We start from the raw sequence: 24,346 nt of genomic DNA, 5'->3' as shown, positions 1-24,346 counted from the left end.
AAAGGATGTAAAAAAGCTGGAATGCCAGATTTCAACTGCAGCACAGGTTTTAGGGACCAGAACTGGGATTTAGGGTTTGTACAAATTAAAGCCTATAAAAACCCGGAGGTACTTGCTCCTGGAAGCGTGGTTTCTTTCAGCTTAATTCCAGCACCTCCCAAAATACACAGCTGAGGTAAACCATCACAGCCCTGACCCAGGGTGGACTGCTGTGTCCCCACAGCTGCTGTGCCACCCCCAGCACAGCGACCACCACTCAGACAGTAGAATATGAGACAAAATCTCATTTTTTCCTAAAAGAGAGCCTCATTAGAAGAACCAGCCACTTAAAGCCGTGAGCTCTATAAGGTCTCACAGCTCAGATTCAATTTCTCAGTCACTAAAGGGACTTTAGAATCTTTGTGTACAGGACCTCTGGAATTAAAAAAAGAAAGTAAATACCTCCCATATGGAGCAAGCTCTGTGTATGTGTCTGAGCAGTTCCTGGGAAGAAAAAAAACCCAAATCCCAGTCTGCCTTCCCCTGCCCAGCCCCATGAAATGTCTGCTCCAGAAATGGGACCAGAAGAAGAAGAGCCCAATGGGATGTGAGCTCCTCATCCTCCTGTGTCAGCTGATACCACCCCAGCCTCAGCAAACCCCTTGTAATAATTTCCTTCCCCTCACCATCAACAGTCCTGTGCCCATAAGGGAAGGAAAAAGCCCCATTCTGTGAGAGATGTGATGAGACCTCCCAAAAATACCATCAACATTGGAATGAGGCGAAAGAAACTGCTGAGTGTCCAAAATCCTTAGCAAGTGTTGAGGGAGAAAGGGCTGGCAACTGATGCTTTGGAGGCAAGGCAGAGCCAGGGACATTGGCAGATGGCACATCCCAGAGCACCCTGGACACTGCACTGGGATGCAGAAGGGTCAGGGGGGATGACAGAGCCCTGAAACCCCACGGGGGTTTGATGCTTCCATCCTCCCCTCAGCTGCTGCCTGAGCAGCTCAGAAGTTTTCCTGAGCTGCTGCTTTTCCACCCAGCCCTGCAGGGCAGCAGCTCTGGCAGGGCCACCACAGGGGCCGGCCAAGGAGAGCTCAGAGGAGCATCCCCAGCCGCTCTCCATCCCATCTAGCCTCTGGATGGATGTAACTGCATCCCACCAGGATGCATGGCCACCTTCAGCCTGTGCACTCCCAGCAGCTTCTCGCCAGGGATCAGCTCAGGACAGGCTGATCCCTCCAGTTATCCCACAGCGGATACAGCACTCACTCTCCACGGTAGCACCTTCATTGGGGTTGGAGTAACCTTCTCCCTTCCTCTTGATCCTCCGGATTATTCCTCCATCCTCAAACAAGTCCTCACCTTTGAAGTCAAGCAGCTCGACCTAAAAAATAATAAAGAAAAAGTGGGCAGAGCATAGGGAGGGGAAAAGGAGAACAGAAAAACAACAGAAGAGCCACAAAGCAGCAGTTCATCCCCTGGCTGGAGAACCAAGCCAGCTAATTCTCTGTTCAGCTGATGAGCAGAAGTTACCCAAAAAACCCAGATCCAAACCACAGCATAATACACGCGATTAATTAGAAACTGGGACACATCCAGTACCTGAAGCATAACACAAAGTAACAGCAAAAATAAGTTTATTGAACCTGTTAAGGTACAACACAGCTGCTGCTGGAAGATGCTGTGCAAGTCTCCCAGTGTGGGCAGGAGCTTCCTCTTCATCCTCTGATGGGAGCAGCTTTGAGCCTCAGCTTGGTCCACACTCCACTTGGAAGACCTGAGCCTTAATTTAGGACAGACTCCCTCCTCCTGACCTGTCCCAACAAGCCCTGCCCAGGGAGCCCTCTGTGCCAAAAGCTTAATTTTCCTATCACCCCTCAGCACTAATGGATTTTTAGCACCTGGAGGCATTTCCCAGCTGCTTTCTCCTTCCCATGAGCATGTTGAAACCAGGAATCTGGCCACTCCCCGCCCCAGCACCAGGACTCTGCTAAGCTGGGGTTTCAGTCCTAGCCTTCCAGCTCAGACACTCATTTCTGAGAAAGCCCTGGCAGTGCTTCCTGGAGCAGAGGGACACGTTTCAGGAATCCAAGCTGGGTTTTGGTTGGTTTTTTTTGTTGTTGTGAGGTTTTGGTTTTTTTTAATTGTTGTTGTTTGGGCTTTGGAACTATTATTATTATTATTATTATTATTATTATTATTATTATTATTATTATTATTATTATATTTTATTTTTTGTGTGTGTGGTTTTTTTAAAAAAAATTTATTTATGAGCTGGCTGGCAAGGCAGAAAGGGAGTGAGCTTGCTCATTCACACACCAGCTCACCAGCATTACTTGCCTCAAAAAAGAGGGTGGCATTGGAGGGGATTTTGGGGGCACTCCCAGCAGAGCCGTACGCGTACTCGGGTTTGCAGAGCAAGTAGCAGATCTCTCCCTTCTTCATGGTGGCCACCCCAATGTCCCATGCCTTGATTACCTGACCTAGAAGAAAGGCAGATGTCAGGCAGGAGGGAGAAACCAGCATCCTGGGAAAAAACGCAGCCTGGGTGCGGTAAGGTGCACCTTTTTTTGGGCACCCAAAAAAACCCCGACATTCACAAGTCATGAAAGGCAGGACTGACACAGTTGTGCAGCAACAGGGTCAGCTGATCCTCCTGCCCCAGGGTGATCCCACCCTCCACCATCCCATGGAAGGACACCCCTGGACCAGCTCACCCTTGCCCAAGCTGAAGATGAAAGGCTCATTCCGATCGCGGCTGGAGTCAAATTTTTTCCCGTTGGCCAGTTTTCCCTTGTAGTGCACATAAACCTTGTCTCCGATCATGGGAAACTCATTCTCACTCCCAGGCCTCTTAATTATCTGAGAGAGAGAAACCAGCCATTAGTTGGGGCCAAAGGATGCATATGGAGGGGGAGAGAGATACACACATGTGCATTTACATAAAAATATATACATGTATACATGCACGTACACCCCAGTGCTGCCCTAAATAACAGGAAGGCTCAGGGGGGAACTATTCAGTTTGCCCCTAAATTTGCTCTTTATCAGCTCCTAAAAACAAATCTCAAACTGGAACCACAGCAATGGAGCTGGACAGGGCTGGGGGCAGAAAGCAGTCCATACTGGGTAGATAAACACCCTGGTTCCAAACCTGCAGTGAATGCAGCTCCACTCGCTCTCTCTGTCCGTACACATTTTACTCACAGGGGTGTGTCAGTTCACTACTCACTCCTTGTCAACACTTTTTTCTGAACACTGCAGCCGGGAACAAGCAGTTCTCGAGCTGAGGATGGAGCAGGGGAGGATGCTATTCTTGGAGGAAAGGTCCTATTCAAGTGGAGAAGTGTAAGTGCTGAGGAGCAGAACTATTCAGAAATGGCCCTGAATATGAAAAAAGGGCTGTGAAGCAGACTGTATGACCTCAGTAATGTGCTCTTTCTAATGTCTATGAGTCACACACAGAAATGCTTTGTGGATTTACAGCTAATAATCTGATTGGGAACACAATAGCAGTGAAATTCAGGGAGCAGCCTGGTCCCACCAGCCTCAACCACCACTCCATCCTCTTTTACTCAAGCAATGCTCATCCTCTTTGCCTTTGAAATGAAAGAACTCAATTCTACAGCCCTGGAACTGTGATCCTGAGGGCTGGGGATGCAGCCCAGCGAGGTGACCATGCACCCCAAAGCACAGGAAGGTGGGACACTCTCAGCAGATCCCCCTTACCTTCAGAACCCCTCGGTCCTTGGACGGTGTGATGTCTTCCCCACGCTCAGCCAGAGCCGCTGTCTGCACCTCCCCTTCGCTCTTGGTGGCCTCATCAGTGGTCATGGTCTCCTTAGACCTGGGGGGACACAGCACACACTCCCTCAGCCTGGCAGGACCACAGGAGGTGCTTGAAGAGGAAAGGGTGTCTTTCCTGCATGGAAAGACAATGCACAAGAAAGAATTTCCCCCAAAAATTGAAGCAAACCCAACACCAAAAGAATGCCAACTATTTGGGTGGATAAAGAGAAAACTCACAGCAAGAATCTAAGGAACTGAGGGGGTTTCTGGACAAACTGCTGGAGCACTGTGCTCCCAAATGTCACCACATAAGCAGCCAAGGTGCCAGAAAAGCCACGTTTTCCACTGAACACAGACTTTTTCCAATGGTTCCTGGTGAAAAAAAGAATTGCCTACAGTTTCAAAAACATATTTCCTGATGATTTCCTTCAGACCATGGGGCTATTTTGGTAGCTGCACTGCTGGGCGACACATCATCAAGGAAACATGTGATGGAGAATTAGAAAGCGATGGGTTTTTTAAGACATAAACCAGATCTATTAAAGCCACTCTAATTGTGAAACTTTCCCACAGTCTTCAGCGTGGAAGCTGATGCTAACCAGCAGGAGAAATCATTCATTTGGGGGATTCAGAAAGAGCAAAGAAAGGATGTTTTCAGCTCCAAGGAGAGATAAGTCGCTCTGCAAGAAGAATTGCTTTCCTCACACCCGGGTGGAAAGGGAAGGACTGGAGCCCGGCCCCCCCAGCACAGGAAGCCACCGAGACACAAAGAGCCCTGAAATGGAAGAAGCAGAGAAAAAAATAAGGGAACTACTTGTTGCAAGGCTCAATTATCACAGTCTTTGGGGTGATATTTAATGGCATTCTGTGTCTGCTCCCTTTCCTCTGTGCTGCTGGGGTTTCAGATGGGAACACCTTAAAAAAAAAAAAAAGCATTTACAAAGCAAAGCAACATGTGGTAAGACCCATTATCTCACAGGTATTTATTGGAATATGTGCCATGGATTTGGAAGAAATGTTTGATGATGTGGGTAGTGAAGCACTGGTTACCCTAAAGGGTGATGGACACCCCATTCCTAGGAACATTTGGGTGAGTTTGGACAGACCCCTCAGCAACCTCATCTAGTGGAAGGTGACCCTGCTTATGGTGGAGGGGCTGGATTAGATGGCCTTTAAGGTTTCCTTCCAATGCAAACCATTCCATGAATCAATGATTTGGGTGGGAAGCCACCACAGCCTTCCTGTTGGAGAGAAGTGAGGAGGTGGTGGTGCCCATCCCAGCACAGGCATGGCATCGGCACCGTGCACCAGCTCAGGGATTCCCAGCACAGATCCTCCTCAGCACCAGGCACACGTCATCCATATCCCACCCATAAGGACCAGGAGAAGCCCAAAAAAAGCAGAGAAGCTTGCCCAAGAATCACCAGCTCCTGGACAGAACCTCCCCAAGTCCACCAAGCAGCCACCTCTGGATGCAGGAGACGGACAGGGAGGTGCTGGCTCCGGCTTGCTGGTTGCTAAATCCCACCAAGAGACATCTAAAAATACACCCTACGCATCCTTCTCATTATTTTTCTACGTAAGCAATTAGAGGAGTCATCCAGGGAAGCCGGCCAAGGCGGGCGGGAGGGGAGACGCTCTGCGTCAGCAGCAGTGGGAGGGATGGAGCCCACAAGACCCGGCTATTAAGATGTGGCCCACGTTATGAAAGAGCTCATGGCTTCTCTGTCCAGCAAAAACAGCTCCAACTAGGTTAGAGAAAAGAGTGCACTGCTCCCACTTATGTCCCATTTGGAGAGACAGGAGGAGGCTGGCCAGAGGCCAAAATCCCAATTAATTTGAAACAAATAGTTGTAGGGCAAAAAAAAGTTATATCTGCTATTCCCCGAGGTTTAAATAGCAAGCAGGCAGCTATGTCACTGAGCACAGCAAGCTTTCTGCTGGTGTCAGAGCCCGAATCTTCATGTTTGTATACTCTGGATACAGGGAGGGCATTAATTAATTACTCTGTGTGAAAGCCCCTGGGGTGTTTCTGACACCCCAAGCAGATCCTGCTTTCCTGTTCCTGCTACTACCCACAAGATTAATGTTTTAAGGCTGTAAATGAAGCCAGGATAAACCATCCTCCCTCCTCTGAACATCCACACTGCTCCATTTCCCTGGGATATAAACACGGATGGGTCAGAGAAGCACAGAAATAAATAAAAACAAGCCTTTGAATTTTACAATTCCCTCTCCACCAAAGGCGTTGCTGCCTCCCAACACTGAGAAATCGGTGAAAATTCACAATGGGATGCAGATGTGTGACCCTGGGCTGAGGACAGACAGGTATCACACATGCTAGGGTTTCACCAACCACACGATCCCCAGCCACGTTTCCTAGAAATCAGCATACCGGGAATTTGCCAGCTCCAAATGGAAACTTCATGTTGCAGATCCCTCCCAGAGGCTCACAGGAGGGGAAAGGGACAGGGAAGAGCATGACTGGGAAGGGTTTTGAGGGGTCTCACCTTGCCACCATGCAATCCTTGGAGAAGGTTTGAAGGTGCAGGGAGAGTCCAGGCCCGGAGACACCACAGGGAAACACCTGGTAAGAGGAGAGGGGACAAAAAGAAAAAAAAAACCAAAAGACTAAAAAAACCACATGTGCTTTATTCTAAAACAGGATTTCAGAAGAAGGAAGAACAGAGCAGTTTTGAGACACAGATCATGCTCCACCATGATCAGAGAGGGGTGATGAAGACTATGGCCAAAATCTGTTTTGACTTGCTGTTTCCACAAAATAGCATCTTACCATCAGCTTTAAAATAAATAAATCAAAGCTATACCCTGTCCAATTGTTTCACTGGGATGAAAATTAACAGGATGAAAAAAAAATAAGAGCTGGCTGCTCTGGGGTTTGTTTTTTAAGACCCACTTAGCACAAAGCACTTTTGCTTCCACGGCACCACAGCAGCCCTAAAAGCTTTGGATTGCAACACAGGAGGGAGTTTCTTGAAAACGCAAAGGTCAAGCTTAAAAACAACAAATCTGAAAGCACAGCTGGGGGATGTGGGGCCCTGGATCCTGGTGATCACCACCCCAAATCCCAGCCCCTCGAGCTGGACAGCAGCACGAGGCTGCACATGCATCCCTGCACAGACTGATAATGAAGGATAACCCAGTTAGTGGCTCTCTCCACTGTCCCACAGTGGATTGCTTCCCCTTCCATCACTACAACCACTTCTTCCTAATAAAATCCCTTCTTGCTGAGCAAGCTGTGCCTGTGCAGCAGGAGGGGGAAGACCAGAGCAGTGATTTCTCCTGGATGAGGGTGTTTTAAGACATCTCAGGGCCAGTCTGCTGAACAGAGACCAATGAAGGTGATGGTAATAACTTAAAATTGTGATTTCTAACAAAATATGACCTTAATAAGATGGACAAGCATCTTCATCTCAGCTCCATCCCAACACATAAGGACATACCCAGACATTGAGTGCCATTTCTCACACTCACACATCACAGTTAATTAATATATTTTCTTTTTTTCTTTTCTTTTTTTTTTTTTTTAATCCTGGCCACTTGACTTTCTCCCCTTCCTTCAAAATAAACAGGGAAGCCATGAAATTGAAACTATTGTTCACCAACTAAGAACTCCCATGGATCAATTTACTTCCTAGCGTGCATGCTATGCAAGCAGCCAACATCCCAGCAGGCCAGGCATGGCAACTTCTATGCAAACAAAAAAACAAAATGCAAACAGAGCTGCTTGAATTGCTCAGCACCCTGAGAAGCCCCCATGGCACCCAGGGTGAGCCCTGATTCACCATGGAAGGACAATCCTTTGGTCTCCTTTACCCATGGCCAGTCCGTGCTCCAGGGTGAATGCCACGGAGACCCCGGTACCAAAAAGTGCCACCCACACTGTGGGGACACTTCAGAGGGGGATGCAGTCCCCAGTCACCTCCCAAAGACCTTGGAGGATCTGCCTTTTACCAGAAAAGCACCAACACAGGAAGGTTTTAAAACAATTAAGAGGATAACAGAGTGAAAAAGAAAGCTACTGCGTGCAGTAAATAAATTTAAATACCGCAGTGGATGTTCCCATCACAGTGGGATGGGAATGGTGGTTCCCATCATTCTGCTAATTCTAGCTAATATTTTTAAGCTTCTGAAATGGTTTTATTTAAGGTTCAAGTCATAAGTATTTTTTTTTTTCTAAGTATGTGGAATAAGAGGCTGTTCCTCAGCTGCAGTGAGAGGAACAAGTGAGCAGGATGGGTCACTAACCCTGCCAGAATAAATATCTCAGGCAAAAGCAAGATGGGTTCAGTCTCTCTGCATCCCCTGGAGTGAGGTGAACAGGCTTGTGCCAGCAACACACAAATGACTTTCAGAGAGGAGTGGCTTTATCCCCTCAGTTTACAATATAAACCTATTAAAAACAATCTGGCTCTTCTGCTGGTTTTCTAGCAAGGAAATGCTTGTTTGGTGGTTTTCCCAGGCTGCTTCAAAATGAAAAAAAAAAATAAAAAATCAGATGGATAAAGCTCCTGTGAACTCTCTTGTGAGCAGCCTGTGGTCCATCTCCTCCAGAGTGGGTACGACACACAACGCCCTCCACTTTAATGTGAAAGGGAATTAAGGAAAAAAGCAGCATTTTATTTTTTCCCTCCTATATTTTGAAGGACAAATTATACTGGGGAAAGCAAAATCCACAGCCATTTGTGGGGAGCTGCTGTCCCCAGGGGAGAAGGTGACAGGGGCAGGATGAGGCCGAGGATTTTACACATGGATGCCTCTGCAGCTCCTTTCCTACCTGCCCCCAAGCCATCCCTGACCCCAGCAAGGATTTCAGCTGCTTCCACCACAAAAATCACAGCAAATCTCTGCCACAAGCAACAGATTCTCAAAATACTGGGAAAAGCACGAATGCCCAAAGCCTTTGCTCTGCATCAGCTGGGAGAGGCACCAGCCTGCACCCACCCTGCCTACAAGAGGCTGACTCAGCCTTTGATGATGGCTAAAACAAAATAATTAAAGAAATATAAATTATAGAAATTATAGCAATAATGAGTGTATAAACAGCTGTTCCACACCAGCCTGAGCTTCTTGGGAGATGCCTAGCAGGGAGGCCAAGCATCCTAACAAGCTCAGAGGGTGTAACATAGACATGTAACAGTGGGGAATCAACTTCCTAAAGCTTTCATAAATTGGGATTATGTAACTGGACGGGAAAAAATATATTAATATGGCCAAGCAGGTTATATAAACCATCTGTAAAATGTGAGAAAGTACTTGACATGCCACTACCCACTCTTTGGCACCCTCTCACTGGGTTTTCTGCCACCAAAAATGAGCAGGCTCCTTTCAGTCATGTCTTCTCCCCTGGTCAAAACAACCAGGGACAACAGACCAGCCAGGCTTTTTGGAATTAAATATTCCACCTCTGGCTGTTAAATGTGAAATTTCCCTCCCCTACAGCACACAAGTGAAGTCCAAGCCCTCCACAGGCGACTTGGAACAGCCTCCTGGCAGAAGCAACAGCAATACTGAGCAAATTGAATTTCAAGTGACAGCTTGGCGGGAACTAAAATAAATACAAAATGGGAATAAACAAGAAACTCCTTGTTTGCCAATTCTGTTTTAATTTAGCCTTTTCTCTGGAATAAATGTGGCAATTAAACTTGGAAATTTTTTTTAATTTCTTTTTTCTTTTAGTTTCTAAAAGCATCTCAATGCTCGCAACAGATTTGGGGTTTTCTCCAAGCAGCTTGCTTGCTTGCTTGGTGACCCCTGGCAGTGGGAATTCTGTGTTTAATGATTTATCCCCGAGGGCTCAGCAGCACCTGGAGCATCCCAGAGCTGAATCCCAAGGGGGGAATCCCTGCCTCAGCATCTGGCACTGGCGCCAGCAGCACTGGCACCCAGAAATAACTCAGCACCCAAGACCATCTGCACCAGGGACCTATAAATGCCAAATTATTTTGGGCAAACGGCAATTCCCAGTGAAACACCAGCCTGCTCTGGTGCCAAATGAGGATTTCTTGGAGAAGCACCACAAGAGGACAAACTGCAGGAGGGGACTGGGGTGGCACTGCCATGGCTGGGGACACTGTGAGGAGCAGGAGGGGCAGAGGACACCACGGCTCTGGGGGCAATGCTGCACCACCAGCAGGTCACCCAGCCCCTGCCAGCACTGACACACATGCACAGGCACACGCTGTGTGCATCACCTGGGGTGGGAAGGGAGGCTGCTCCCACCTGGGCTCCTTTTTTGGGATGGTGTCACATCCCAGGAATGATGTTTTTGCCAGGCAGTGCCTCCCAGGGCTTGTTTTATTAAGCGGTTAAATTTAATGTAAATCAAAAAGCACTTGAAATGAGAATATTTTTCCATCTAAGAATATTACATAATGTAAATATTGCTATTTACAAAAATGGGACACTGCAGATAGAAGATGATTTAACTGCAGTCCGTCCTCAACTCTTCACTTCTGACAGTTATTTTACTATTATTTTCCTAATTTTCCAGCACACTCGCTTGCAAAATCAGAAATCCTTCCTAAACACAATTACTAGTTATGGAAAAAGCTTGTCAGCCCCATGACAAACAAGTTACATGAACAACTTGTACATTAGAGCACTCGTGGCCACTTCTTTACACCCACAAGCACAGAACATTAAAATAATAATAAAAAAAAATCCTTGCTAACTAATATCTATTTCCCTGTTATGTGCACAAGATCAGTAGGAGCTTCACAGCTCCCACAAGGGGCTGCAACAACTTTATATAAATTCATGTAACCGCAGGTGTCTATAAAATAAAATGGATATAAAATAGTATAAAAGGACAAATAACTGAGGACAAACTATTTTTCAAACCATTTACAAAATATTTTCCCCTTGAGCCAGTCAGGGAGCTGTAGCCTGCCTGAGGAGGTCTTGGTGCCAAGCATCTCAAACTTTCCAGCAAACTTTCTCCTTCTGCAAGCAGGTAATTAATTAAAACTACACAGCAGTGATGTTCCTGAGGGATGCAGTTTGCTTTTTACTCAGGAATTGTCCTTTTTTTTTTTTTTGGCTCATCCCAGCAAGAAGGTGCTCTAACAGTGCCAGGATAGGATCTCAACATGACTGAAGTGTGTGCTGGCAAACACAGCCTTGGGAAGATGAAGTTATTTGCATTTATTGAAAAAAAAAACAAAACCAGCCAAACAAACAAGAAAAGATAATTGCATGAGCAATTATCCCAGCTCTGTTGTGGGCAGGATGGGCACCATAAGCAGTCTGTGTGCTGTCAACCTTCCACACTGGACCCCTCCATCCCCCAGAGCCACCAGCAAGGCTGCATGCTGTCATCCCTCCCAGTGCATTTCAGCAGAGGAGAAAACTTCACCGACTCCCCAGCAATCTGCTGGGGTTTTTTTCCACACCACCACACATTTTCCCCAGCACAAACCCCACTTCCATCACCCGAGCCCTCAGAAAAGTCCTTGGCCACTCCTTCCTCCACCAGCACCCCTGGCTCCATCACACCTTTTCCTCCTGCACTCCCCATGCTGCTGCCATCACCCACCATGCTGGGGATGAGCACCAGCACCCCTCCAAGGACCAGCAGCCCACCCAGGACCTCTCCATTCCACCCCTGTGCTGCAAAACTCCTGCACCATCTGGATTCCTGCTTAGCCCCATGCTCCCGGTTAACCCCCTGGAGGTGGTGGATGTTGTTCCCTCCCTGTCAGGGATGTTTCTGTCCCCTCCTCAGAAATGTTGTCCCATTTCCAGAGTATCAGGCTGGAAACACAACCCAAGTATCTCTGACTTGCAACACTGCCACCCAAATCAAACCCAGAGCACCTTTGGAAAGACAGCCCATAAAAGCTAGCTACAGACTCTGCCTGATATATTTAATGACTTTCTTCTCTCCAGCCCTTAAACAGGATAGGAGGAGGCAGGAGGGAGACAGCTTTATCACCTTTTAAAGGAAGGAGCAATTTGTGCTTTCCACTTTTTTTAACTTTTAATACCAGTTCCCAGGTTGGTTTTGGTACCCCAGTGATGTCCTCATACCCACTTCTGGTTTGATAGCTTGTTAGGGTGAGACACTATTTAACTCTGTTTAAAGCCATAAAGTATCAGTTTCTGGCTTTTTTTTTTTTTTTTCACATTATATTTTATTTTTAAGGGTACTTTCATTATTTGCACTGGTGGGGACAGAAATACAGTGCAGTGTATTTCTGCACTGCAGAAGCTGCAGCCTGGGGACACAGCCATTACAGACACATCTCCCACAAGTTCCTACAGCCCATTGTGTAAAAACCAGTTTCTTGGGAAGAGCAAGCTCACTCAAACGTGCATTTTAAAAACAGAAGCTCTGGAAGAGTTTTCATGCCCGGAGAGGAGGGGGAAAATCGCAGAAACTTTTTTAAAAAAACCCAACAAAGTCACATTTACCTTGTGCAACAACTTCTACCTGCTGCCAAGGGCTCTGTATAGTGATGCACACACCCTGCGGGGTGTCTCTGGTCGGTGGTGTCAAAAGAAACGCTTCGGGAGCCTCGGATGGGGAGGTGAAGAGGGGAAAAGAAAAATTCCCTCTGGCGAGCAGCACCCCGGGGCTGTACCGGAGCACCCCGGGCTGTACCGGAACACCCCGGGCTTTGCCAGAGCATCCCGGGCTTTGCCGGAGCATCCCGGGCTGTGCCGGAGCACCCCGGGCTGTACCGGAACACCCCGGGCTTTGCCAGAGCATCCCGGGCTTTGCCAGAGCATCCCGGGCTTTGCCGGAGCATCCCGGGCTGTGCCGGAGCATCCCGGGCTGTACCGGAGCATCCCAGGGCCCCCAGCCCCGCTCGGGCACCGAACGGGAACTCCTCGCGGCATCCCTTGGGGGGCTCCATGGGGGCTCCTGTCCTCACCCCACAGCACCCCTGGTGCCACCATCCCCCTCCCCAGCCCCCCAGCCCCGCACGGGACGCCGATGTCCCCCACAGGTCCCCAGGTGGAGTGCCTCAGCCCCGCGCGCGCCTGTCCCCAGCCCCACACTGCGCCATGCACTCCTTCACCCACAGCGCTCTTCCAGCCCCACAGAGGGTCCCGCAGGTCCCCGCAGTCGCTCGCAGGGCACACCGAGCCCGCGGGTCCCACCTGTCGCTGCCGCTGTCGCCGCTGTCGCCGCCGCCACCCGGCTCAGAGTGGCCCCGCGCGCCCGCCGGGCCGGGCCACCCAGCCCTGAGCGCCGGCCCCGCCTCTCTCGCGTCTCATTGGCTGCGCCTCCTGCCCGTCTCAAAATCCACGTTCTTATTGGCTGCCGTGGCGGCGATATGCAAACCAGAGTTCTGTGCCCGTCCCCGGGCACACGGTGCCCGCGCACTCGGCCGGGTGGCACCGGCGGGGCCAGAGGAGCGGGGCTGGGGATAGGGGACAGGGGATAGGGGACAGGGGATAGGGGATAGGGGATAGGGGATAGGAACAGGGGCTGGAGACAGAGACAGGGACAGGGGAGCGGGGCAGAGGACAGGGAACGGGAGCGGGGCTGGGGGCAGGGACAGGGACAGGGACAGGAGAGCGGGGCTGGGGACAGGAGCAGGGGACAGGGGATAGGAGCTGGGGACGGAATAGGGACAGAGGATAGGAGCTGGGGACAGGGACAGAGACAGGGGAACGGGGATAGGGACAGGGGTTGGAGACAAGGGGTAGGCACAGGGACTGGGGACAGGGACAGAGACAGGGGAGCGGGGCCAGCCCGGCCCCGTGCGGTGCCCCGGGGTGTCCGTGTCGTGCTGCGAGAGCACCTCGCCACCTGCAGTGCTCCTCAGTCTGTCCCCAACCCCTCGGCTTCATGCGACCCCCGCAAGGACACCCCAGCCCCGGAGGTGCCCTCGTTCCTCCCTAACTCGCGGAGGGGGAGCCAAATCCCTCCCATCTCCTCCGAGTGCCACAGGAAACGCCGCGCTGAAGAGTGAAAAATTGCCTCATAGTTGGGGATAGGGATATGTGGGTTTGGAGGGCACGGAGGCTACTGGAACACGCAGAAATGTCCCAGTTCGGGATGAAGGAAATAAGATTTTTGTCAAGAGCTGCCTCAGAATGTCCCCCCGAGATTAGAAATCAGTGTCTTTGTGATTAAACACCTCATTGCTGCAGAGCCTAAGCCAAGAGGGGCAAAAAAAGTTTGCGGTAGATTTAAATTGGGACACCTCTGAGTGTTTTTATAAAGTGGTCATTTTTTACCAGGTTTGTGTTGCAATGAGTGCCTGCAGCTCCCAACCTGCACCCTCATTCCCACATGTTGATCCAATAAAACCCTCAGGGCCAGGCTGAAGGCAGCACTGTGTTGGTGGGTGTTTTCTGCTCTTTATGCTGAGTTCGATTTCCCCCAGCTGTAGTTTAGAGACTGATGTCATTCATCAGAAATACAAAAAATAAAAATTATTGTAAATTATTGAAAATAAAAGCCCACTTCAGAAAATTATTATTATTATTATTGTTATTATTATTATTATTATTATTGTTATTGTTATTGTTATTGTTATTGTTATTGTTATTGTTATTGTTATTGTTATTGTTATTGTTATTGTTATTGTTATTGTTATTGTTATTGTTATTGTTATTGTTATTGTTATTATTTTCATGGCATTTAATTTTTCCCCCTCTAAAATAACCCAGGTGAATCTTGCATCTTTGTTTTCAAGCATTTTCCTCATAGATTTAAGTTTCTAAGAGCTTTAAATATTCATTTACAAAACTAAATTAAAATATCGTGGGTTTGCAATACCAAGAAACCCCACAGCATAATTCCATCAGGCCCCTGAGACAACACCAAAGCCCTAAAAAGTCCCATGGGACCAATGGCAGCAATGAGGAGGCTCAGCCTGATTTGTCCTTGTACTACAAACTGGTAAATTTATTTGTTTGCATAGAAAAAAATATAGGGGAAGAAAGCATCAGAATTGTTTTTTTAGGAAATAAAAGACATATTCCAAATCACTGCTATGCCAGACCCCTCAGCTCACTCTGCTTTCTTGGGTGGGGAGATATCCTAAACCCTCCACTTGCCCGATGCTGGGGTCTGCCCTGTTCACCCCCATCCCTGTAACACAACCTGGAGGAAATCTGTTCCATAAATAATCCCGTTTGGCTTTGTGACTCCTGCCAGGGGTACTGCTTGTTCCCCCTCGCCCTCCAGCTGGCCACACATGTCCTGCCCCAGCCCTGAGCCCAGCCCCAAAAGGACAGGGAGTCTTGCGGAAAGTCTGGAAGCAGGGAGAAAAGCCAAGGAACCTGCCCTGCTGGCTCCCAAGCACCTCGAGTGAGGTGAGAGCAGCGTTCCTGAAAGAGAGAGAAAAAAAGAAATTAAAATAAAGCAGGGGATATTTTTATTCATCCTTGTCTTCTGCTAAAAATAACCAGTGTTAATCTGCCTCGAGAGCATGTGGAGAAGAGGAGTCCCTCCACCTTGGCTGCACAGTGAAGAGCCACATAATGAATCTCCTGAGAGTGGAGGAAGTGGGGTTTTCTTTTCTCTTGCTTTCCTTTAGTGTGTGTCAGCACAGATCTATGGTCCCTGGGGCAGGGATCCTCCCCTTCCCGAGGGGATCAAACCCATCCTTCCCCCCAAAATCTAGATCACCACTGTCTATTTTGGGAATCCAAGCAGCTTTTTATTTGCAGCCTGGTGATGCCGTAGCTTCACCCACCCTCACCCCGAGGCATGCACACCCCTCCGAGGGCCCCATTCACCGCTGGCACCGGGGGTGCAGCATGGCAGGAGCCGGTGCCTTGGTCGTGGGAAGCTTTGTGTTTAAGGGAGGTGCAGCCAGGGCTTGCACAACAGAGTACAGGAGAACACCGTGTCCTTGCCACTGGCTGTAGGTGCAGCTGAACTGCCAGCAGGACGGACGGACCGTGGGGACATGGGGACGTGGGGACCTGGGGGGATGGGGCAGGAGGGCAGGAGCACTTGCTTGGTGGGGACCCGGGGACATGGGGACGTGGGGACCTGGGGGGATGGGGCAGGAGGGCAGGAGCACTTGCTTGGCGTGAGGACACTCGAACCCCGGGATGCAGAGCTGCTGGGAAGGTGCTTTCTGTATGAAACTCCCAGGAAGGCCCTTGGGAGGGATGCTGGAGTCGTGGAATGATGGGCCAGACCCAGCCTGGGGCAATCCCTCTGATCCCCCCGGGGCTGCCACAGCCTTCCCCTCTCTGCCTGGACTCATGGCTCCCATCGTGACCCTTTAACAGCAGAGGGGCCAATGCATCCCCCACACATGTGGGGACCCCCAGAGAAGTTCCTGTTCTGTCACAGGACTGATCCTGCTCTACCCTGCAGTGTGGCCAGAGCTGAATCTTTCCAAGTGCATTTCCAATCCATAAATTACCAGATTGTGACCCAAAAAATGTTGCAAACCGTCCCCCGCCCCAAGCCAGCAGACAGGGGCATCTCCCTCCAGAGGCTTCACTGGGCCTAGATCCACCCCCGAGTTCCATCTTGCTCATGCCGCTTCCTTCCAGACACCGGGGACGGCTTTTACCACATGAAAGGACACAAATATTTTCCCAGATTATTTATCTTCTGAGGAAACGGGGGAAATCGCTGCCTTCCCTGGCTGGCAATGAGCAGCAGAGAGGTGGACAGAGCCCAGGACTCCCCCAGCCATGCCGGAGATCCAGCCCCACACGAGTAAGGGCAGGATGCAGCAGCGGGGCGGGAGCAGGGAGGATAAATAAAGCCCGGCTTTGCCGTCCTGGCTTGTGGCCACTTCTAACACAAAGTACATTCCGGTCTGGACGTAACGAACTGTACCAGCCTCTGCCGGGTGGGCGGATGGCTGGGGGAGGCTGGGGCTCCGCGCCCGCTCCAGCGGGGCTCTCAGGATGGGGGTGCAAGCTGGCACCTCTGCCCTGGGCTTGGCGCGGGGATCGATCCCCCCGAGGAAACTCAACTGTGTCGTGGAGATATTCCTGCCAGACGGATCTGAGACGCAAGAGCTGCTGGAGATCCCCCCCCTCTCCGGGAGAGAGAGGAGAGCCCCGGGTCAGAGGCACACCCGGCGGGGATGGGCACACAGCGTGATTCAGACCAGCGCTACGGCTGCGCCCCGCGAAGCCCCGCTGGCAGCTCCCGGTGCTTCGGACCCGGTCTCAGCTTGTCCACGCCGGGAGCCGCAGCCACAGGAGGCCGGAGGAGCCGCCGGGGCCGGGCCGGGCCGTGCCCCTGCCGGGAGCAGCACCGGGCCGGCGCGGTGCCAGGCGCCCGGCGTGGGGACGCGATGTACCGGCCGGGAACAGCCTGACTCAGCGCCGGCCGCCGGGGGGGCACCCGGCCAGGGCCACCCGGGCCCGCTGAGCGCCAGGGCCCCCTCTGGGCTCCTGGCTGGTGGGGTCCGGTGCGGCCCCTCAGCACCACCTCCCACCTGGCAACCCGCCAGTATCCCCCTCAGCATCCCAAATATCCCCCCCGGCATCCCCCCAGTGTTCCCCTCTGCACCTCCCAGGACCTTCCTGTCATCTCTCTCCAATCCCCCCAATCTCCAATATCCCCCCCACTCCCTGCTCTCCCCATGTCCCCCCCGACATCCCTGCCAATATCGCCTCCTCATTCCCCTGGCTTCAACCCCTGCATGCCCCCCTGCATCACCCCCAACACCCTTTCAGCATCCCCAGAGTGAATCCCCATTAATGTCGTGGAGAGTTCTCCCAAAATCCTCCCCTCCTCACCCTCGGTCTGCTCCCCCAGCCCAGCTCGCCAGCATTTCAGGGAATTTAATGCTAAAATTACCCACTGAGGGGGAGCCCAGCTGCAGGGAGTACTTTCCGCCCAAACTGGCTGTTCCAAATCACCCAGCCTCGAGCTCAGCCCGGACTGGTGCAGCCCAAGATCACCTCTCCTTGCTCTCCCCACCTCCCTGTATTGCACTACTTCCAGCAGCGCGAATTATTCGGCATGAGGATTTTTTCCACCTGAGCCCTGGTGGACAACACCAGGGGTGGCTTGTGGAGGTATGTGGGGTGCCTGGATGTCCTCCCAGAGCCACTTCTGCATCCCCATGTTCCACTTGCAACCTCCACTACTGCCCTGAGCTGGGCAGTCCTCAGCCCTCGGCAGCTCTGGGGGGACATCTGCAGGAGACCCCAAAGCCCCAAAGCCAACTCTGAGGATGGAAAGACTGAGACCTTCATGCCAGGTTTGGGAGCCCCTGGAGCTGATATTTGCCTAGGACAGGTCCTTGTCCTTCAGTCGGATCCTTCCCCTCTTCGTTTCAGGGGGAAAAAATCAGAGTGGGAGAACAGGACCATGTCTGACATTGTTCCCTCTGTCACAGACAAAGGCAAAGCAGCCATGAAAAATCATCAACAATTGGTTTTGGCAAGAGGAGGCAAACCAGAGCTTTCAATGAATTTTATTTTTTTTTTTTATTTTATTTTATTTTTTTTGCTTTTTTTGCTTTTCTTCCAGAGAGAGCTTGAAGGTTGACTTCTCACCAGCTTCATCCCAAAGCCGTCAGCCTGGGACAGTGAAAAGCTGGCCCAGATTTAGGAAAGCCCTAAGTCATGGGATCAGGCACCCACATCCCTGGGGTCTGCATCCCCTTGTGCCCCATAACTTGGAGCTGCCACGGAGGTTTTGCTGCTGCAGGCACAGCTTGGTGTGTCCCAGGCCAGCAGAGGGTGCTGGGGGCAGACTGGGGCATCTCCCCGAGGATTTGGGATTCCCTGACTCGCTGCTGCTGGCTGGGGTGTCCCACACCGTGCAAGGATGTGCTTCATCCCTCTGGATCCTGCTGTGGCCAAGGGACACCCTTAGAGGGGCTACTGCCCTCCCGGGCTGCACCAGCCACGGCTTTGCCATGTCCTGAGCACCATCGGGGGCAAAGGCTCAGGCAGGGAGCCCCAGGTGCTTCTGTGCAGCCCGAAACACCTCTGTGCACACCCAAACACCTCTGTGCACTCCCAGATGTCTCTGGGCAACCCCTCAGGCACAAGCAGTCCAGGACTGCTCCAAAGCATCCCCTGTGCCCCTCAACCCAAACCCCAGGAGCGCCTCCACAGTAAATTGGGGTGTGCTGTGTGTGGGGACATGGAATTAGGTTGTGCTTGGAGTCTTCTGTCCCCTAGAATCACTGCCCTAAGCTGGAGTTGCAGGGCTACTGTCTGTTCCTTCCAGTTGGGGGCCAGGGGCAGCTCAGCCCCCCCAAAAAACACACTCCCCCCTCTTGGGGCTGGGGCTGGCAGCCTCTGTGCCCCTGGGTGAGCAAACACCCAACACCCACCCCCAGACACACACACACTTTTTCATTGGAGTGTTTTGCAAGGCTGCGAGTGGGGTGACTTTGCTAGGGGTGTCTGCAAAGTTGGGCATTGGGTGGGCACCCCACTAGAACTGCAGCGACTTGGGGGTGCAGGGATGCCCTGGAATGGGCAGAGGGGGAGTTTCAGCGCATCTGAGCAGAAATTAAAAGGAAATCATGAAGGAGAAAAAGAATAAGAGGAAAAGGCGGTGTTTTGGGGCAAAAAAAAAAAAGGGTTAAAGCAGTGCAGAGGAGGAGAGGTGAAGGCTGAGGGCTGGCGGAAAGGGGGGAGAACTTGGGGAGCGGGAGCTCGGCGGAGTGAGAACATCCTGTACCCTCGGGTAACAGCGGCCAGGGCGGTTGGGGGGATGTGTCACACACCGCCCTGCTAAGTGGGGCTCCCCTCGGCTCACCCGGAGGGTATGGGCTTGGACAGTGGGGGGCAAACCCGCGGATGGGGTGAGGCTGGGGAGGGTCTCGGGCTGCCCTCCGCCCCAGCGCCCCTTCAGCCTCATATTCCTCGCTGCTTTGTCACCAAGCAGGGAGACCCCCGCGCAGGGCAGGGAAGGAGGAAGGGGCACACCAATGCTTGTACCCCTCCTTCCCCCGTCCCCCACCCAGGGAACCTCGCTGTAGCAAAGCCTGCCTGCACAAGGATGCCCTGCTCACACCGAGCTTTGCAGCTGAGGTTGCCCCCACCCCGCTAGAGGGTCCCCCTGTCCCCGGGGTTGGCAGCACCCCACACGCGCCAGGGGCCCCTTCCTGTGTTTGTTAAGACGCCGTGAGTCAGTCGTCTGGTTTTCGGTTTAAGCCAACATTTACCAGCCGAGAGCTGCCAAAATAAAGCTGCGGCTTCACCAGTAAATATAGGGCTGAGATAGGGCGGGGGGGGAAGGGGATTTATGCATCCCCCAGCTCAGCACAGCCACCCCCTTCCCACCTCTCTGGTGCTTCCCCGAGCGGAGGGACACCACAAAAATGGGGACCCCACAAAATCCCCCCATCAAGCACATCAGAGATTAGCCCTGCCTGCCCCTCCCTCCCCAAACATCACTCCCCCTCTTTCCAGGAGGTCCCCCACTGCAGGACTCATGGAGTGTCAGAGCTGGGGGCATTTCAGGGACCCCCAAGGCTGCGCTGCCCCTGGGTTGGGGGTCCCTGCCGGGCCGGGGTCCCCAGGCTGTGGGCACGGTGCCGCCGCCCTCTGCCGGTCCCGGTCCAGCCGGGGCTGGGTGCTGCTCATCGTGTCCCTGCCAAGAGCAAAAAGCCCCTGGGTAGGCAGGGCTCCACCGGGCCCCGGTGTGTGTCCCAGGAAATGCCAGCCTCTCCGGGGTGCTGCCACTGGTGTGGGACAGCATGTGGGGCTGAGGATGCCACACAGAGGGAGAGTCCAGGGAGGGACGCCGAGTCTCTGTCCCACTCTCCTCGCTCTGCCCGGGGCTGGCTGGCTGCTGCAGGAGCGGGGCTGCTCTCCCCGTCCCTGTCCCCTGACCCCACATCTCATCCTGCACCACTGAGGACATCGGTCTGATGGCCTCTTGCCAGGACCACCATGGCAATGAGAACAAGACCCTCCAGACCTTCACCACTTGCCGCAAGTTTAAAACTAAAATCCAGGTCAGAATTTTCTCCCCTTGCAGCTCCTCTGAGCCAGACTGGCAGGGGCCAGCAGGTCCTCGCATTGCCCCCCATGCTCCCCTTCAACAATGGGGACTCTCCCAAGCTGTGCCACCCTCCCAGGTGTGTCCTTGGTGTTTCTGCAGGTGCAGATTCTCGAGCTGCCAGTCATCCTTGTCCTGAAAAGAAAGTTTCCTGCAGCACCTCCTCAGCTGCTGGGGCTTGTCCCCAGCCTTTGCGGCCTTCCCACCTGGCACAGAGCCCTCAGGGCAGTGGGGACTGGTGCTGTGGCTGCCTGGTTCTTGCTCTGCCCCAAGGACAGAAAAACATGGGGTGAAGTCTGCACTGGAGAAGCCAAGAACACCCTCTCTGATGATCCCCTCATCTCCTGCTGCTTCCACAGATCTGCCAGACAGGTGCCTCCTCTTCCTCACCCTGCTGTGGTACAGCTGTGCTCCTTCCCCATGCCCAAAATGCTGACCCTGGGCTGGGCATCACACCCTGCAGCCCACCCTGTCCAGGGCAGGGCTCAGGGGATTGGGACCTTGCTGCCAGCTGGAGCTGCTTCAGCACCATCACTCTCCAGGTCCATCTCGAATTCCCAATGCTTCAGCACATCTTGCAGCCTGAGCAGCTCTACAAGATGCTGCACAAGGGGCTCCATGGCACACAGAGTTGCTGCTGCACAGCGTCCTTTCCAGGGACTGCTCCCACCTGGCTGAGCCTCATCTGCCCTTCCTGAGGAAGAAGTCCAGCTCTGGTCATCCAGAGCCTGCAGAGGGGCTGTATAGGGGTGGACACAACCAGCAAGCACCCTGAGCAGCCACAGCTTCAACACTGCCTGCAAGTCCCTCTTCTCTGGCAACAAACCTTTTCTATGGAATGTTTTCTGCCAGAGCAACCACAGCAGGAAATAAAGCAAGGCAATCACAACCCAAGCAGCTCCCTTAGGTCCTGGGGCTACTGCATCTTCTCCTACCCTGCATCCCCTTTTTAAAACTCCCCTTGAGCAGAGCTCAGCCCACGGCTTGCTGCTGGCCTAGCCCAGATTACACATGATTGCACACACATCCAGGTAAAGCCATCATGTCCATGTGGCTTTTTTCCAGGACCTTTTGTCCCTGCTGTCCCTTTCCTGGGCCAGGGGGCTGGGTTAAGTGAAAACACCACCCTGCAGCTTGGCAGAAGCTGCTTTTTACTCAAATTCTCCCACAACCAGACCCAGGAATCCCTGGAGAGGGGGAAAGATGGGGTAGCAGGGGCAGCACAGGGGGGCCTCTTTCTTCACCGCCGCTTGTAGGAGTCCTGGGGGTCCTTGCAGACACCAAAGTCGCTGTTGGTGATGGAGCCCACAATGGTTTTATCAGCGTCACAGGTCAAGCCTCTCTCACAGGGACACTTGTAGTAGACCCCATATATGCTCTGCAGGAAACAAGGACCCAGTGCAGTGTGGGGGATGTGCCCCATCCCTGCCCAGCCCTGGGAGCAGGGGAGCACCTACCTTTGGGGAGCACTCCTGGGACTCAGCTGCCTTCGAAGCGCACCGGGCCAAGCTGAGGCCATTGATCCGGTGGCAGCAGCCGCTCTTGCACTGGGCACTCTGCAGGCACAGCTCCCCGATCTCCTGCAGCACAAGGCAGGGCCTGAACACCAGGTCCCTCTTTGTTCCCCTTTAATCTCACCCTAGCTGTGAGCCCAAGGCATTTGGGTGGGTGTTAAAGTGCTTTGCCTTTGGGCTGAGGCTCAGCCCCCATGCCCCAACCTCCCACTCTGCAGCATTTCCTCCGTCTTGCCCAAAATATCACCCACCAAAGTGGTTTTTGCTGGACTCATGGGAGTAGGGCTGAGACACCACAGGGGAAGCATTTGCCCTCCCCAGTCCCTGAGAACCACCCAGGGTGGGGGTCCTGGCTGGCTCAGGCAGCTGAGAGCTTCAGTCTGATCTACTTTCTGTGCTCCCTATCCCTTTATGGAGCTGATTTCCCAAGCTCCAAGTTCCCTCACAACACCAGAAAACCCAGCAGATGCCTCCAACCCTCCATGCTTGTCCCTTGCAGCAGTGGGGAGCATCCTGCACCAAGGATAGGGCCGGTCTCCTCTTACCAAGTTGAAGATGAGCCCTCGCTCGTGTTGTGCCGACAGGGCTGGGGTCAGGAGCAGCAAAGCCACGAGCAGGCAGGTAGATAGCACCTTGGCCATGGTGGGCTTATTTGTGTCTCTGCCACAGGGCCAGCAGGTGTTTTATAGCTGCTGTCTCCATCAGCTGACAGGGCTGCTCCTATCACACCTCAGCTCGTGGCACTGGGGCACTGCTGCACTGTCAAGGGCAAGAAAAGAGCAATACCTGGGCACCAGGTCCTGTTCCCAGGTGACTTCCCCCCACTACCTGCCCTTTAGTAGCTCTTTTGGCCAAGGGAACAAAAAATAATGGCATTTCTGTGCTTCTAGTCCTTCCTCCTCTGCTTCCCTGTGGCAGCAGTGGAGCTGGAGCTCTCTGGAATGCTGTCCTTGCTGGATGCTGCTGATGGTTCATGGGCAAAGTGAGGGCTGGTGACACGACAGGAGCTCTGCTCCATGGGAAAGCCACAGGATCCTCCATCTCTCAAATGGAATCACAGGCACCAAGAAACCCGCTGGAGAAAGTTCATATTGTGCAGGATAGCACAGCCCCCTGCAAGGATCTAGAGCCCACCAAAGTCCAGCATTCAGCCTGCCCTGCCAAATATTTGCTCTGTGTTTCAGTGCTTGCGGGGTGAGGCTGATGAAAGGAGAGCAGCCCTGGGAACGGCACAGCTTTTCATGCCCGCAGTGGCTTGGCTGTTCTTGGAGATGATTAATGGCCACACAGCCCTGGCCTGTGACAGCCACAGGAGTGATGCAGAGGCTGACACCAGCCGTGGGGTGACTGTCACACTGTTACAGGGCACCACGACAGGAGCTGAACCTGTGTGGTCACTCAGGATGCAGGGCAGATGTGGCTCCTGAAGAGAGGTCCTAAGGTGGTCACAAGTGCTTGCAGCCCTCTGGGGCTGCCCATGCTCCTCTTGCAGCAGGACACAAGGTTTGTGCAGAGAGCTGGTGCAGCCCCGGTGTGTGCTGCTGTCAGGATGAGCCATTTCTCCCTCTGCATTCTGTGGGGATGTCCCCTCCTTGCCCGCAACCCCCACCCCAACGATGAAGCAGCCTTTGTGCTCCCTACCAGTGTGGGAAGACCCTGTGACACAGAATTTGACGGGACACAGAATGTGGGACACGGCAGAGCCCAGTGAGATCCTGGGGGTCATGGCACAGCCCCATGCGTATTCTGGGGCACACGCTGGGGGTCAAGACACATCCCAGGTCTCATCCCAACACGCATCCCGGAGCATGTGGCACATCCTGGGACACACCCAGAGGTGCAGCCCAGGCACATCCTGACACAGCCCGGGGCGTTACTGGGGGCACGGAGGGGACACAGAGCAGCCCTGAGTGCATCGCAGGACACAGGGACACTCGGGGCACAGCCCAGGGCCACAGGGGGCACCCCAGGACACACCCTGGGGTGCACTTTGGGGATATTTGGATTATCCCAGGGCACACGAAGGAGGCGAAGGGCGCATCCCCAGAGAGCATCCCCGGCACACAGGGCACATCCTCAGGGCTCCTTCAGGAGCATCCCAGGAGCACATCCCGAAAGGCTC

At 52.7% G+C, this 24,346-nt stretch overlaps 2 protein-coding genes across 5 annotated transcripts in view; both read right to left on the bottom strand.

Moving 5' to 3' along the window:
* The window catches only part of FKBP5 (FKBP prolyl isomerase 5), a 20,933-nt gene extending 7,950 nt beyond the window's left edge, over positions 1–12,983 (bottom strand). Inside the window, exons 1-7 of one of the 4 annotated variants that reach the window (XM_015650478.3) lie at positions 12,904–12,983; positions 6,285–6,361; positions 4,012–4,146; positions 3,715–3,832; positions 2,703–2,847; positions 2,326–2,468; positions 1,255–1,369 (exon numbers count right to left, since the gene is read on the bottom strand). In XM_015650478.3, the coding sequence (XP_015505964.1) occupies positions 1,255–1,369; positions 2,326–2,468; positions 2,703–2,847; positions 3,715–3,832; positions 4,012–4,146; positions 6,285–6,295 (667 nt within the window). In that variant the 5' untranslated portion in view covers positions 6,296–6,361; positions 12,904–12,983. Of the gene's footprint in view, positions 1–1,254; positions 1,370–2,325; positions 2,469–2,702; positions 2,848–3,714; positions 3,833–4,011; positions 4,147–6,284; positions 7,353–12,210; positions 12,448–12,903 lie in introns of those variants that run through there. The other 3 variants (XM_015650479.2, XM_015650481.3, XM_015650482.3) reach the window with 3 other exon arrangements.
* Positions 12,984–21,844: 8,861 nt separating this feature from the next.
* On the bottom strand, positions 21,845–22,889 carry CLPS (colipase). The gene is made up of 3 exons (XM_015650502.1): positions 22,770–22,889; positions 22,168–22,290; positions 21,845–22,088 (listed from the first exon to the last, which is right to left on the bottom strand). Exons 1-3 carry the CDS (start codon positions 22,863–22,865, stop codon positions 21,951–21,953), a joined length of 357 nt encoding a protein of 118 aa, XP_015505988.1. The 5' UTR covers positions 22,866–22,889; the 3' UTR covers positions 21,845–21,950.
* Positions 22,890–24,346: the final 1,457 nt, after the last annotated feature.

The sequence above is a fragment of the Parus major genome, chromosome 26 (assembly GCF_001522545.3).
Source record: "Parus major isolate Abel chromosome 26, Parus_major1.1, whole genome shotgun sequence".
Taxonomy (NCBI): Eukaryota; Metazoa; Chordata; class Aves; order Passeriformes; family Paridae; genus Parus; species Parus major.
This window is presented reverse-complemented; position numbering and strand designations above follow the sequence as displayed.